The 16942-nt window shown below is 48.3% G+C and overlaps 1 protein-coding gene across 1 annotated transcript in view; it reads left to right on the top strand.

Annotated features, from left to right (window-relative positions):
* Positions 1 to 16942, top strand: part of NDFIP1 (Nedd4 family interacting protein 1) — a 176799-nt gene that overhangs the window by 84213 nt on the left and 75644 nt on the right. The window contains exon 2 of the mRNA XM_085618141.1: positions 1672 to 1759. Within this exon, the coding sequence (XP_085474267.1) occupies positions 1672 to 1759 (88 nt within the window). The remainder of the gene's footprint in view (positions 1 to 1671; positions 1760 to 16942) is intronic.

Genomic DNA, 16942 nt, shown 5'->3' with positions numbered 1-16942 from the left:
GATTTAGACCTATGTAGCGCTTTAGATCTCAAAGCGCTATGGTGGGTGCAGCAGTTACAACTCATGAAATATGGGGTGCAACTCACAAGGAGGGGGCAGGTTTGAGTGCACATTGGCTGCAATCGAACTCTTAAGATGATGGGCTTTGTGTACCCATTATCAGCACTCAGTCTTCGCTAAGTGATCTTGTTTGTTTTGTTGTTATGTTAATGCTTTGCTGTGCCGTTTGACTTACAACGTGCTTTCTCTTTCCACAAACTCGATGTTTGTGTTCCTTTATTTTGAGATGCTTTTAGTATTACTGACACAAACTCAACCACACGCACAACCACACGCACAACCACACGCACAACCACACGCACAACCACACGCACAACCACACACACACACGCACAACCACACGCACACACGCACAACCACACTCACACACACGCACAACCACACTCACACACACGCACACCCACACACCCACACCCACACACCCACAACCACACACAACCACACACAACCACACACAACCACACACAACCACACACAACCACACACAACACCCACACACACAACACACACCCACACCACACGCACAACCACACCCACACCACACGCACAACCACACGCACAACCACACGCACAACCACACACCCCACACACCCCCCACACACCCCACACACCCACCCCACACACACCCCCCACACACACCCCCCACACACACCCCCCACACACACCCCCCACACACACCCCCCACACACACCCCCCACACACACCCCCCACACACACCCCCCACACACACCCCCCACACACACCCCCCACACACATCCCCCACACACACATCCCCCACACACACATCCCCCACACACCCATCCGCCCACACCCATCCGCCCACACCCATCCGCCCACACCCATCCGCCCACACCCATCCGCCCACACCCATCCGCCCACACCCATCCGCGCGCACTGCCCCGCGCGCGCACACAACCACGCGCGCACACAACCACGCGCGCACACAACCACGCGCGCACACAACCACGCGCGCACACAACCACGCGCCCACACAACCACGCGCCCACACAACCACGCGCCCACACAACCACGCGCCCACACAACCACGCGCCCACACAACCACGCGCCCACACAACCACGCGCCCACATGCCCACATGCCCACACGCCCACACGCACACACACGCACGACCACACCAAGCATTGGCATAGCCAATAGGTCTTGCCTTTGGGACCTTATAAGTGTTTAGTCACGCAACAGTTGATGTGGTTTCACCAAGGATATTGTGCTGCATAACTAAATACTTATAAGGTCCCAAAAGCGAGACCTATTGGCTATGCCAATGCTTGTTAACAGCAGCCATTTGTTTTATCATGTGCAGGGCTGCTTGAGTCACAAACCTAGGCCCTGAGTTTATTAAACCTACACTGTCTTAAAAAATCCATCTGATCATCTGTAGACTGCACTGATGCGGTCTAGCCTACAGATGGTGTGACTGTACTTTGAGTCAGTCTTCATTCGCTATAAAGTGATCTTTATGTACAGTGCTAGGCTTGATTTAGAATAGGACATTTTAACAGGAATTAGGGACAATGCAGAACCTTATTCTAGCTGATATTCTTCACTCTGTTCAGTCTTATGAGAATGAACTAAACTGTATTGTTATGTTTAGTTACAGAATGAAGAGGAGCCGGGAGAGCCTTCACAAGCCGGAACCGATGCCCCGCCGCCATACAGCAGTCTTACCGGAGAGAATGGAGGTATCTAATCAAACAATTGTTCCTCTTTTTGTTTCCTTAGTTGGTTTATGCTCTGGCATCAGATATTCATACCTTTTCATGTTGATTTATGGTCAGTGTTGACATGAGTGTCCATTTGTACATCTTGCTCTAAAGAGTGCTCTTGTGGATATTGTCAGCACTAAAACATGGTACTTTTGTTTGATGTTCCATACTTTATTAAAAACGCAAATATCAAATGTTAGGAAATTTAACTCCCAAAGGGTTCTACATGGGGGAGACCTCTCTAACTCATTTTTCTACTACACTTTCATCACATTGTTATTTTCGAACCAACCAGTCCCCTTCCTCACAGCGTATTAACATTCCTGCTCCTCTTGTTGTAGGGTGGGATTAGTGTTCCACCTCTGTCACTGGATTGTCTCTTCTCCAACAAACCCCTCTTCCACTACCTGGTCTCAGTACAAATTCCTTTATATGAGTTGAGATATTTAAGGAAGGGCAAGCTTTGGTGATCCTCGAGGGAAAGCGTCAGGGAAGTGCCACCCAATATCCATCATGGCGCAGTTGGCAGACAGTGGTCCATGAACTTGGCATATAGCAGGTATGCTAGTTAGCCTGGAGACAGTGTATATGATGTTGCTTCTACCCCTCTGATTGACTGGACTAGCAGAGAGCTGAGATGAAGGTAGCTAGAGAGAGCGTATTGAGATGGGCGTTTATTGTTATATTGAGAAGTAGTATGTTTATATATATTATTCAGTGAAAAGCTTTACTTCAGATTAAGTCGTTGGCATTTGGGATTATTGCTTTCACATGCCACAGACTTGCCTCAGGAGATTGTGATGGCTGTAAACTCCTTCCCTTTCACATGCTGACCCTTCATGTTCCTCAAGCACGAAGAAAGGAAGGCAATCTGGTCAACATTGTTTAAAAAAGACTCCTAAATTGTTGTCACTCATGCTCTCCTTGATCAGCTCAGGTTCCGTCTTTGGTCTGTCTGAGAGTATCGGAAAATATGTATTCAGCGTCAAGATTAAATACCCATGTTTCCCTCATCTGCTCCCACCCTCTAAAAAAAACAAAAAGCATTGTTGACCCTGATTATGCTGCTTCTCCATTTCTTCGAGATTGCTGTCACTATCTTATTCCTGCAACATATAGGGCAATGACAAATAATGAACTTCCAAAGTGATGGGTCATTACAGAGATTCTGTGAAATGCACCAAACAAGCTTTCCATGCCAGCATGACATGCTCCAAGGAAGTTTGAGTGGGGCGTCTCCCCCCTGCAACCATATTGAAAAAATAAGACCAAATTGAGCCTTCTGAAGCACACCTTTTCAAATAAATTGGCTAATAAAAGCAATGTTTTTATAGGCAAAAGGGGACTTACTGAATATTTCAGTACATTTGCTGTGTCTTCCACGTCTACTTTTGTACAGCATTATTTACAGGGTAGGCTCCACAAGAAAATGTCGATGTACTATCTTACTGCACTACTACAGTCAGGCTTGCTAGCGTGAGGGCAGCAGGGCAGTGGGCTAATTAGTTATAGAGATCTACTTCATGTCTCACTCACCTTTATGTAGTGATTGGAGTGGGAATGAATGGTTCATTGATCACCCTCTAAGTCCTTGCCGCTGGCATTTGGAACTCACACCCACATTGCCTGTGATCGCTCTGTCGTGTTCAGCTGTGGTACTTTTGAAAGGAGAAGCAATGCAAAAGTACATTTGTGAGAGACTACGGTCTTTATCAATTGCCGGAATCCACCAGTGGATAAGAGACCCACACTACTGATGTTGGTAAAGGCCAGGAATTCTGCAAAGTTCAAGGAACCTGCAGAGTTCAAGAAAACCTCATAAACTCAGTGTATACAAAGGGTTCAAACCACTGAGTGTCCCACGTCTTTCCACAGTTAACACATTTTTATGCGCTCCAAGATTCCCTTTGAGAGTTATAATGCTGAGGATGGATGTGTAGGTCTCCACATTCTATAGTGAAAGGTCCTGCAAGGGTAACTGGATTTCTTAAGTCACTGTATGGATTTCGGATTTGGCACTTCTACCTGTTGTTCAATACAAAAAGATCAGGGTGTGACAGTGGCAATTATTTTGAGGCAGTGTGCTGGGAATCAAGTCATTGATTTTGTCTTGTGTGACTCTGTAACCAAATTGCTGAGGCTTGGCATCTCCAAGCGTGGATGAGTAAAACAAAAAAATTCTGACACGCCCGGTCCAACTCTAGGATTTTTTAGGTTTGTCCGTGGATGCACTTCATGTTTGGGCGTGGGGGTGACCATTTTTTGCTCTGTGTGGGAGTATCCCAGACTCCCAATTGAAGTACTTTGCATAGGTTTTCTAAACAATATTTCAATAGAAGCAAGCATGTAATGCAAATAGCCTAGCTTTAAAGTGGCAGTGCAGCATTTTACAATTAGATAGTGGCATGGAGCAAATGATTAAGTGGTTTGGGAAGTGTGACTGAGCATGTAGAGAACGGACCGCTTCACTTTGATCCCCGAAGGGACTTGTGCTGCAATGCAAAACACAGGGAGCAGGGAAAATACTGCACATTAAAGCTTCTTATAATGTTTAGACTATAGCTTGCTACCTTTGTTTTTCTATTCCATTGCACTGTATCAGAAATTCATGTTCAATTTGATGTCGGTGACTCTATTAATGAAGCATGGCCGTACTAGGATTACTAGAGAATCTTTTGATTTATTTTCTGCATTCTGCACAGCTCCACTCTCGATTCTGAGTGATGTCTGTGCCCTTTGAGTAGAACACTTGAAGTCTCTTGTCGCTAGGTGACAAAAATGGCTTTGCAAGTTAAATACATATTAAGTCAGTACTACTCCTTTGCAGCACATGGATACTCCACCTGCTATGCACTGGAGTTGATCTACTTAAGAAGTGGAGAGACACAACTGCTGACAAATTGATTGCCTTTAATGAAGAAGATGAATACATGGGAGGAGCCAAAGCCCCTATTTTAGTACTGCTTTTCAAGCTCTTTTTTTGTGATTTTATGAGAAACAGTTGGCTAAAGCTAAAAGGTTTACTTCAATTCAAACATAACTAAATACTCAACGTAATTTCATATGTACAGAGCGAAAAGAGGGCCTTTAGAGCTCCTGCAGATTTATCAATCTTTGTAAAAAAATTAATATATATATAATAGTCTGGAACAGTGTAAAGCCACCTTCCGTGGTGCTTGTGATGCGGTCCACAATGTAAATTCCATTCCTCTTGTATTTGTCACGGAGTTCACAATTTAAAACCCCTTACTTTTTTTTTGTCGCAGAGTTCATAATGTAATACTTTTTTACCACTATATTTGTCAAGGAATTACACAGTGTAAAGCCTCTTTCTAATGTATTTGACACAGGTTCTGTGTTAACAGTGTCTCTGTCAAGTAAAGGAGCTACTTCATTGGTGGGCTCACAGCTGTTTGCTAATTAAACACGCAAAGAAAATAGCAAAAAAGCAGAGCGCCTAAGCCCTGGGCCAACCTTACTTTTACATCTAAACTGAGCACCAAGTACACTCCTTATCACTTGATCCTCAGAACATTGAACGCTGTAGAGGAGTCCAAGGCTTAAAAAGTGAAGTGGTGTGAGTTCTAAACTCCACAAAAACACGTGCCGCAAATGGAACTGTTATATAGGTGAAAAACGCGCAACTGCTCATGAATCAAATGTCTGTGGAGAAAGAGGTCAACGTAGGGGCGAAGCTAAAAGTCCTTCCTGAATACTGATTCTTAGAGATCTTTTTCTGGCGATTACCTGAGCTCTTGCAGACGGCTACAATGCTCTACACCGACATAACTATGAGAAATCTGTCTTAAGTGAAACCTGCTTGTATTACCATATGCGTAATACGGAGGTTAGAGGTTATTTGTCCCATCGCTTAAGTAAGCTAGTTTTAACTAGCTCCCAAACAGGTTAGGTAGTGTGAGCAGATGCTGCAGCACCCTGCCGTGTACTTTCAGGTTGTTTTAAATCCGTAGCACATTACTCAAAAGAAAGAGTCAGTGGTGGAGAAAAATAATACCTTCTGTACGGCCCATTTCCTCCTTGATTAGAGGGTTATGAAGTACAATTAAAGTGACCCTAATTTGAAATATCCACAATCAATTGAAATCTGTTTCTGTAGTAGGGGCTCTCTGTGATAGTCATAATCTAGTGAATAGTCCCGCCCATGTGCGGGGAACCCGGAGCAATAAAAAATAATCTCTTAAGGTGTCAAATCATGCAGACCTGCATCCACCTTTAAGAGAGAATTTAATTTAAAGACAGATAATGCAGCCTATACCCACAGGCTACACTGTCCAGTACTTCAACTAGAATTCCACCAACATCCACAAACAGCACTGCCTGTCCAGCTTTTCTCCACAAGGGAAAAACACCCTGCCTCTCCCAGCAAAAGCCTCTGGAATGATAGAGAGGAAGGAATGGACAGACAAGCCCCATAGGCTGCCATTATGTGGCTCAGAACAGGATACTGTGCCTTTAAGAAAACTTTCCAGAACTTTCCCAGTATCCCAGAATGCACAGCAGGTCCCTTTTACTTTCAGTTCTTTTTTCCGGCTCCTGCTACCAGGACCCTGGAGCATTGAGCTCTCCCTTTTCAAGGGTTTATTGGTTACTTTTCAAGTAATAGTAGTTAGTAAAGTCCTTTCCTTCTGGTGTTGTCAGCATGCCTGGTTTGTTTGACAAGTGTCCTGATTGTGAAAGGAAAAAGGCTAAGTCAGACCCTCACAGGGTGTGCATCGTCTGCCTTCCCCAGTCCCACGTGCCGGAGGAGTGTGAGATTTGCCGCTCTTTTTTTAGCCAGGACCCTGAGAGAGAGGTTGAAAATCAGGCTCCAGGTCCTGGAGGACAGAAGACTGAAGGCACGAGGTGGGTCTGGAGGGGCTGATTCTGCCCATGCTGAGGCCTCTGGGGGGCTCCCCAGTGGCGGGAAGACCAGCAAGCGTCCCCACTCCCCGTCGACGTCGAGGGCGTCGACAGCGGCGTCGAGGGGGATGACTACAGTCTGTTCGCCATCTCCCCAGGGCTCTGGGGAGAAGCGGCATCGACGTCGAAGGAGCTGAACAGACCGCCGTCGACGGCATGGTCTGCGACGACGCCGTATACGTCGCCATCAAACATTCGGCGTCAGGATCGGACCCGGCGTCGGCGCTCACCGTCGAGGGGAGGTCGCGATCGCCATCGGCGAAGAGAAGGTCGCCGTCGAGGGGCTCCTCGACGTCGCGAGCCAGCCGACGCCCGGCGTCGATGCGGCGGTCACCGTCGACGTCACGGAGGAGATCGACGTCACGGAGGAGATCGACGTCACGGAGGAGATCGGCGTCGAGGAGGTCGACGTCGAGGAGGTCGATGTCGAGGAGGTCGTCGTCGAGACTGCGCAGGGGGAGCCCTGACGCCAGGAGTAGGAGAGGAACGGAGTCGCCGGGATCGGTGTACTCCGTGGTGTATAAACCTCCGCCTCCTCCACCTCTGCCAGCACCGCCTCCGCCACCGACTCCTCCTCCTCCATCACCACCACCACCGCCTCCACCACTGCCGCCGGTGTCACCGCCCCCACCGCCGCCTCTACCACCTCGCACGCCGTTGGGGCCTCCTGCGGTTCCACCACGGTCGGTCTCCCTGCCCAGGTATCCGACTCCACCGCAGGGGACGCCAAGGCCGCGACACTCACGGTCGCCGGGCCCGGCTAGACCGGCGGACAGGCCAAAGCCGAGGAGGTCGCGCTCCCGCTCCTTCAGGAGGAGAAGGTCGCGGAGTCGTGGACGGTCGTCGTCGTCATCAGGACGGCGCCATAGGAGGCACAGGTCCAGGTCGCGCACAAGGTCCTCGGGCAGGGATTTCTCACCGACGCTGTCGGACTCACCGGGGACTAGGGTGTCTCCGGTGGATGATCTGGTCTCCTTCCAGGAGGTGCTGCTGAGGGGGCAGCCAAGTTGGGCATCACAGTGACGGTACCGACGCCCACGACGTCCGTGATATTCGAGACTCTACACAAAAAGCACCTGTCTCGCCCCCTGCTACCTCTAGTGCCGGGACTGGTGGAACCCACGTTCGAGTTGTTCCTCACCCCCGCGGTGACGAAATCCGCTCCCTCACGGCTCATCAAAAAGTATCGGGCCCCGGACTCGGACCCTGCCTTTTTACGGATGGACCCGAAGCCGGACTCTGTCATCGTGACGGCAGCGAGGAAGCAGCATGCGACTGCACCTTCATCAACGGTCCCGCCCGATAAGGAAAGCCGCTGGCTGGACTCGGCGGGCAGGAAGGTGTGTGGGACCGCGTCTACCACCATGAAGGCGGCAAGTGCGGGGGCGCTGTTGGGACGTTACGACCGGGCCCTGTGGGAGTCCCTCCAACAGTATGCGGACCTGCTGCCCCGGGACAGGAAGGAGGACTTCCTGGAAACGGTGCGAGAGGGCATGCTGGTTTCGAACCAGGTCATCAGTGCGGCAGCGGATGTCTCCTTGTTGGCGGCGCACTCCTACTGTCATGGTGTCCATCAAAGGCGTCACTCTTGGCTGCGCCTGACGTCGCTCAAGCCGGAGGCTCAGCACAGAGTAGCCAATCTGCCCTTCTCGGGGGAAACCCTGTTTGGAAAACATGCGGATGATGAGATGGCCCACATGAAGGCGGAGGCGGAGACCCTGACGGCTGTCGGGTTGGAGAAGGCCGAGAAGAAGAAGCGCCCGTTCCAGAGGCGGTTCGGGTCTACGGGCAGAGGGCGTGGGCAGGGTTCGGGACAGCAGCAGCACCAACAGCAGCAGTTCCGGAAGCCCTTCCAGAAATGCCAGAGGGGTAGAGGAGGCCAGCAGGCTTCTACCACTACCAAGGGCCCGGCCGGGTCTCTGCCCTGAGCGACTACTTCCCCCTCAACCGTTACCCACTCCAGTGGGGGGGAAGCATTCAATTTTTTCCGGCAGAGTGGAGAAAAATTACTCAGGACAAGTGGGTGCTGAATATTGTTTGCAATGGATACAGTCTTCGGTTTATCAGCCCGCCTCCAGCGATTCCGCCGGTAAGCTCTCAATTTCAGCTGCGAGAGCTCCAGGCGGAGGCAGACATCTTGTTGAGAAAAAAGGCGGTAGAAGAGGTACCTCTGTCTCAAAGGGGAAGAGGTCTGTACTCTCGGTTCTTCCTCGTTCGCAAGAAGGACAAGAACGAGTTCAGGCCCATTCTGGATTTGCGACAGGCAAACAAATGGATTCGCAGAGAGAAGTTCGCATGCTATCGTTGCATCAGATTTACCCTCAGCTGCAACGGGGAGACTGGCTCTGTGCCATAGATCTACAGGATGCGTACTTCCATGTGCCCATTGCTCGGAAGCACAGGAAGTTCCTGCGATTCCAAGTCGGCGCCAATCACTATCAATACACAGTACTACCGTTCGGGCTGAAGTCCGCGCCCAGGACCTTCTCGAAGTGCATGGCGGTGGTGACGGCACACCTGCGGAACAACAAGGTGTTTGTCTACCCGTACCTGGATGATTGGCTGATCAAGGCCTCATCCTTCTCGGAAGCAGAAGAACACTTCCGGTGGACGTGCGTTCTTTTGCGCAAATTGGGGTTACACGTCAACATGTCCAAATCGGTTCTGACTCCGGTCCAGTGCATTCAGTACCTGGGAGCCTCCATCGATACGCGGTCAGCAAGCGTGTCTCCTTCAGAGGAGAGACGGTTATCACTCCTTCGGAAGGCCCAGGAACTCAGGAGTGCACCATCGACGACAGTGAGGAAGGTGTCTTCACTGCTGGGATCGGTGGCCTCCTGTATCTTCCTCACGCACGGCTGCACATGAGACCACTGCAGGAGTGCTTGGAGGATCAGTGGGATCAGAGGACAGGTTCTTGGGACGACAAGATACGGCTGTCTCTACATGCTCTTCAGTCTCTGAAGTGGTGGTGCTCGGCGGAGAACCTCCTCAGGGGGGTTCCCTTCCACAAGGACATTCCCACATACAGTGTCGTGACGGATGCGTCTCTCCAAGGCTGGGGAGTGCATTCCGGGGAATTGCAGATTCAGGGAAAGTGGTCCCCGTTGGAATCGACATACCACATCAATTTCCTGGAACTAAGAGCTGTCTTCCTGGCGCTGAAGGTCTTCCTTTCGTCTTTCCAGACCAACTCACTGCTGATTCAGACGGACAATACAACCACTATGTATTACCTCAACAAGCAGGGGGGGGTCGAGATCGCGCACTCTGTGGCAGGAGGCGCAGGCGATCTGGCACCGGCTTCTGGCCCGAGGACGGACGATTATGGCCACGCATCTGCCAGGGGTACAGAATGCTCAGGCGGACGCACTGAGCAGGCTGATTTAGGAAAACCACGAATGGGTCATAAACGACGGAGTACTAGGAGAAGTCTTCGCAAGGTGGGGGACTCCAGACGTAGATCTGTTCGCCACCGCCGAAAACAGCAAATGCCGAGACTTCGCATCCAGGTACTACCAGCGGGGGACGCTGGGGAATGCGTTATGGATCGATTGGTCGAACAGCTTTCTGTACGCTTTTCCACCCATTCCCCTGATTCCGGCAGTGCTCATCAAGCTGGCCCAGTCCAGGGTGCGGATGATCCTGATCGCCCCGGAATGGCCCAGACAGTGGCGGTTCACGGACCTACTTCACCGGTCTCTCCTTCCTCACATACGGTTGCCGTGCAGGCCGGACCTTCTCACGAAGTTCGGGGGGCGGATGGTGCACCCCAACCTCTCGTCTTTGAGTTTGGCGGCATGGCTCCTGAAATAGTGCAATATGGCCATCTGAATCTACCAGAAGTTTGTATGGACATACTGAAGGAGTCTAAACGGCCTTCCACTGGGACGTCCTATGCCTATAAGTGGAAGAGGTTCTGTATCTGGTGTAAGTCCAAGAACTTTGATCCTACGACATGTAAGGAAGATGTCATTCTTCCATATCTTTTACATTTGGCCCAGTCTGGCCTTAATTTCCATTCCATTAAGGTTCATCTGGCTGCTTTGACTGCTTACAGGAAATGCCCTTCACAGACTTCCTTCTTTCAGATCCCTGTGGTCAAGGATTTTTTGGAAGGCTTGAAGAAAGTGTTTCCTACTGTCAGACTTCCCTCGCCTTCCTGGGACTTGAATGTGGTGCTGTCCAGACTGATGAAGGAGCCTTTTGAACCCATTCACAAGGCTTCATTGCAGCACCTATCCTGGAAGGCGGCGTTCCTAGTGGCCATTACATCAGCCCGCAGGGTGAGAACTTCAGGCATTATGTTGTCAAGAACCTTATACTGTATTTCATGCTGCTAAGGTTGTGATGCGTACTCACCCTAAATTTCTTCCTAAGGTTATCTCTGATTTTCATGTCAACAAGACCATAACTTTACCTAGGTTCTTTCAGAATCCCTCTTCGCCAGCGGAAAGGTCACTCCATTCCCTGGATGTTCGGAGGGTGTTGATATTTTATCTGGATAAGACCAAGGATATTCGTAGGTCAGATCAATTGTTTGTTAATTATGGATCAGTCAGGACCGGTCTCGCGACCTCTAAGCAGTCCATTTCTCGGTGGATTGTGTCCTGCATACAATTGTGTTATCAAAAGGCTAATAAGACTTTAGGGGGTAAACCTAAGGCTCATTCCACCAGGGGCAAAGTTGCCACGACGGCTTTTCTGCGTAATGTTCCGATTGCGGAAATCTGCAGGGCGGCCACTTGGAAGTCGGTCCATACCTTTGCTGCGCATTACTGTCTGGACACGGATGCCAGGGCAGATGCTCAGGTTGGGCAGGCGTCGCTGCGAAATTTGTTCACACAGTAGTGGTATTGTCTTGTGTGTTCTCCACCGCCGTTGTTGTGTGGGGATGGGCTTGCCATTCTATTCACTAGATTGACCATACACAGAGATCCCCTACTACAGAAGGAGTAGTTTCTTTTCTGTAACTCCAGTTCTGTAGTAGGGGTATCTCTGTGATAGTCATAAGCGCCCGCCCTCCTCCCCGGTGGAGAGATGAATATTCATGTAAGGAATGCTACAGGTCTGGCGTGCTACGCCTTCAAAAAGAACTGAAAGTAAAAGGGACCTGCTGTGCATTCTGGAATACTGGGAAAGTTCTGGAAAGTTTTCTTAAAGGCACAGTATCCTGTTCTGAGCCACATAATGGCAGCCTATGGGGCTTGTCTGTCCATTCCTTCCTCTCTATCATTCCAGAGGCTTTTGCTGGGAGAGGCAGGGTGTTTTTCCCTTGTGGAGAAAAGCTGGACAGGCAGTGCTGTTTGTGGATGTTGGTGGAATTCTAGTTGAAGTACTGTACAGTGTAGCCTGTGGGTATAGGCTGCATTATCTGTCTTTAAATTAAATTCTCTCTTAAAGGTGGATGCAGGTCTGCATGATTTGACACCTTAAGAGATTCTTTTTTATTGCTCCGGGTTCCCCGCACATGGGCGGGACTATTCACTAGATTATGACTATCACAGAGATACCCCTACTACAGAACTGGAGTTACAGAAAAGAAACTACTCCTTCCTTTGGCACAAATCTTGCACAATGTATGCATAGCCTAAACCTTTGTAAAATATCTGCTCAACCATAAACATTTTCCAATCCAGCATCTTGAGCCCCAGTCCCATTTTAATCAGTTGTTTATATCCTACAAGGCTTAATTCAGCAGAAACCTACATTTTGAACATCCCGTCTTGGTTTTTCAACTGAAGAATGTGAAAAGTAGATCAACTGGTAGAAGGCATTACTTGTCCGGTATTTTTTTTTTTAAACATGAAAATGGTCAATATAACCATGTTATAAATGGCATCAGAGGAGGTGAGGTCTAGAATTCTGACTGTAGTGAATTCTACATCTACGACCTGAAAAAAGGGGCTGATATTTTTTTGTTTTGAGATGGAAATCAGAATCATATAAAAGATCTCGTTTTCTCCAACAGAAACTGCTTTACTTAAACATATTCCGAGTAGTGTTGTGTCTCAAAGTAAGTGTTTGAAACTAAATGTACACCGCATGCTCTGGTCATGGTCTGTAGGCTATGCTAATAGAGTGATATGAATAATTAGTGTGATATGCACCGATTTTAGGTGCTTCCAGCTAAATGGATTCCTTTTGACTTGTAGATCATGAATTATCTTTTAAATATACCTGTCTGGTCTATAAAGCACCCAACAGTGACTGACAACCAAACACATGTTGCAGTACACTTCATACAACTAGAATTCGCGAATCTGAAGAGCAAACGAACAGCTTACTTTACTTTAGTAATCAAAAATGTTAGCGAGTGTTGTGGAACCATGCAGGTTTCTTGGGGTAAAACCCTATTTGAGAGTGGGGAATGGGGTTGTAGGCATGAGGCTGTTTTATTTTGAAGTGAGAAGTAAGGTACATTCAACTATCTTAGACACTCAGCCTGGTTTGTTGGGCTTCAACCACAACAGACACGTGTTTCAATAATCTGTTTAGTGCCATAGGGGATAATAGGCAACACAGTGGGAGATAGAAAGCCAGACTAAGGTAGCAAAGATGGGACATAAACAGTACATTGGAAAATATTGTTTTGCTTTGCTTTCGGAATAGCACCATAAGAAGGATTATTAACATGTTTAGAAATCACACTCACAAGCAGATGGGGAAACCACTATTTTACTCAAGGTTCCCGATTCAACTAAACGTCACTTATATATTCACTGGCCAGACGGCCACACTTTTTTATTATCAGTTGGAGTCCTGTTGAATTCGTTTCATTGAGTATGAGGGTGGTGTTGCCAAGGACTATTGTTGTATCAGGTGACCTGAACAGATATCTATACAGCTCCCCCTGACCTTCTACAGCCATGCTCGGATATTCTTCGGGTGAACCGTAGGGGCCGCCATCCACATCACCACATAATTGGACATTAGAAATGAAATGTAGAACCTTTTTTTTTGTCTGGAATTACACACAGGAAAGCGACATGCTGACTTTCCGTGCATTTGCATACGCATGCTGCTTTCTAGCCTCTTGATAGGCACAACTAAAGAAAAAAAGAGCAGGTGCCCCAGCACACGCTTTAGAGGGATCACAAGTGGTTAGTATCTATCTATCTTAATTTGCTCTGGATGTTTTTTGTGTTATCTCCTAAGCAGAAAATCACTTACTTATTATTGAGTGTACCAAAATGAGGTACGTTGTGCAGAAAGTCCAGGCAACTGTTATTGGTTTACAGAGGCAAAAATATTAACACTAAATGCTCTCTCTTATGCTAGTGTGGGAGAGGGGTTTAGGCTTATCAGAAGGCAATGCTAAGCATTTGTTTGACCCGCAGAGGCAATAAATGAGACACACACTCGAGAATAAATCCGAGACCAATTTAATAACTACGTTATCAAGTTAGTAATTTTTAAAATATTGAATTTCACAGTCAAGTAAATGGTTCAATTAAATGCGTCTTTACACAGCAATGCATTTCTATGGGGAAAAAAGGCATATGTTGCATACAGTTATTTACGGTGAGTTTCTGGACTTAGTGTTGTAGGGGGCAAAGGTCCAAAGTACCACCAGCAGTTGCTTGTTTCATACCCTGGGGCGTCTGGGTGCAGAAGTGCTGGTCGCGTTGGTAACTTTGCGCGTTGCGCTGGTGGAAAGAACGGGGGCACCTAAAAACAGGTTGCAGAGGGGGACCTGGGGACAAATCCTGAAGCTCCCAATGGAAGGGGAGGGCTTGGGTCACACGGGTCCTGGGAGCACGTGGCCACAGCCAATTCGCGGGAACCTGGGCCTGTGCTCTTGGTTGCAGAGTAGATAGGTCAGCTGGGCTCAGTGTGTTAAAGGCCCTAGTGGTTGTCAGTCTCTCTGTTTGAGGGTGAAGGAATCCGGACAGCTGGGTCACTCTGGAGTAGGTCTCTGTGGTTCTGACGTCCCTCGATGGCTGTTCTGTCTCGGTGCTGTTAGAATCCCGACTGGACTAACACAGGCCTTGGTTGCTGCAAAGAGTCCGGTACCCCGGGTATGGGTGGTGTGTGGCTCTGGTTGGTCCTGGTATCCTCTCACTCGGTGGAGGGACAGATCTGATCTTCCCAACCACAGGCACCTTTTCCTAGGTGGATGCAGTGTCTGGCTGGCCAGGGAGCAGCAACACGGTGAGCAGGACTCTGCTTCTTCGGTGCCTGCGTACTGCAGGGGAGTAGCCCCTGTACTGCAAGGGGGATTGCTGGCAGTTTGTGAAGGGCTGGCAGTCTACCAGGGTTCTTGGCAGATGCTCAGCTGCAGGACAAGTCACTTGGTGACGATTGTCGAGACTGGTGCAGGCAGGTTTTGATGCCAAAAGTCCACAGCAGTCTTCAGTTCTCGTTTTCTCGCGGCTCTTCCTTGTCCTCTACTTCTGGGTCCATTGAATCTAAGTTCTTGGCATCAGGGGTGCCACCTAAATACTCAAGTTAGTGGCGTCAAGGGGAGTGGCAGGTAGTAGCCAATGGGCTACCTACCTTTAGGGTGACTGCACCCACTATATAACCACTTCCTGTAGGGAGTGGGCATAACCCTGAACCAATGAGCCTAATTCCGCCAAAAATCAAGATGGTGGAATTCTAGTTTTAATGTTTACATCAGGTAGCCTACTTTAGGAACTAGCTTGATAGGGAGCACGTCTTCTGATTAGCGAATTAGTGGTGGCCGGCTGATCTACACCAGTCAGCCAGAGCACTAGAGGTTGGTACGTTTTTCAGGGAGCACCTCTTAAGTCCCTCTGGGTACATGTATTAATACATCGATCACTGGAATCAGTTTGGGCTTATTAATATGAGATGTCTTTAATTTCAGTGAAGCCATCATGTAGCTGGGGAACTTGTAATCACCAGTGCCCAGTCCATAAACTCAAGATGGCTTCCTTGTTCATTGGCAATGTCCAAGAATCGACATGGACATCACAGGGGCATATCTGCTCATGCAGATATGTCCTCAAATGTAATATAATGCACCCTGCCTTAGAGGTGTAAGGCCTACTGCAGAGGTGACTTACTTATATTGCATGCAGTGCCTGCAAGCATGGCACACAGGAGGTGTGGCATGTCGTGTCATCCCTTTTCTCTGCACCATGTCACGCAGCCTGTGATGGCAGTTTGCATGAGTGTGGTGAGGGGTCCCTTAGGGTAGCACAATACCATTTTCTAGGGACTTAAAGGGGGAAGTCAAGATATTGCCAATTGGGGGAACAATTGTACAGTTTTAGGGAAAGAGATCTGGCACTGGGGGACCTGGATAGCAGGAACTCAATGTACTTCTGTCAAAATTGCATCAAATACCAGGCAAAAATGGGGGTGACCATGTAAAAAAGAGACACGTTCCTACACTTGGTCAGAAGTTAATTTGCCTTAAAGACTGTTCCCTGAATCTCCCACTACCTGTTTTTCATGATTTTACTCGGCTCCCCTCTCCTGAATGCTGCTTCTCGCTCTGATACCCTCTTAGGTCATGTTCCCGCTATATAAAACTTTGTAAATAAATAAAATAAATCAGCCTCTCATGACTGTAAGAACACTTCATTCATTGTCAATAATCCCAACACATCTTTTCTTCACTTTTTGATTGCTTGCATGTGAAGTCTGCAAATTTGTAGTCTGAACAGCTATTCTCTGGATGGTCCCCTGACTCAACGGCTTAGACTGAAAGCAACTGAATACCTAGTTACTGGCTTGTACTTTCGTCTAATTCACTCAGACATTGCCGGAGTTATTTCACACAGAAAATTGAAGCCTAGGCAATGTGTAACACCATACACATTTCTGAAATGAGTAAAATAAAATGGATGATAAACCTTGACAGATCAGTTTTTCTTTAGCTAGTGTTCATGCTTCAGGAGTTGCATCTTCTGTGAACAGCCCCGTCCTGATTTCCCATTATTTAGCTATGTTCTCCTCCAGCCATTAGGTGTTCATTTAGTTGTGCAAAGTTCAATCAGTCAATCAAAGTCATTTGTAAAGCGCGCGGCTACCTCAGCTGAGGCGTCCCGACGCTTATAGCAGAGACTGAAGAACAGGACCGGCCAACCATATCTACACTTGATTAAAGAGCCAGGTTTTTTAATATTTCTTGTAACAATGTTCATACTCCGCCTTTGGAAGGTGGATAGGCAAGGAGTTTCAAAGTCTGGCCATTGGTACCAAGAACGCCCTACCATCTTGACGAACCTTGGCAAACCTCGGAATGCGCAAAAGTCGCAGGTGATT

Source organism: Triturus cristatus, chromosome 7 (genome assembly GCF_964204655.1).
Source record: "Triturus cristatus chromosome 7, aTriCri1.1, whole genome shotgun sequence".
Lineage (NCBI taxonomy): Eukaryota > Metazoa > Chordata > Amphibia > Caudata > Salamandridae > Triturus > Triturus cristatus.
The sequence above is the reverse complement of the archived record's forward strand: the minus strand, read 5'-3'. Positions and strand labels throughout refer to the sequence as shown.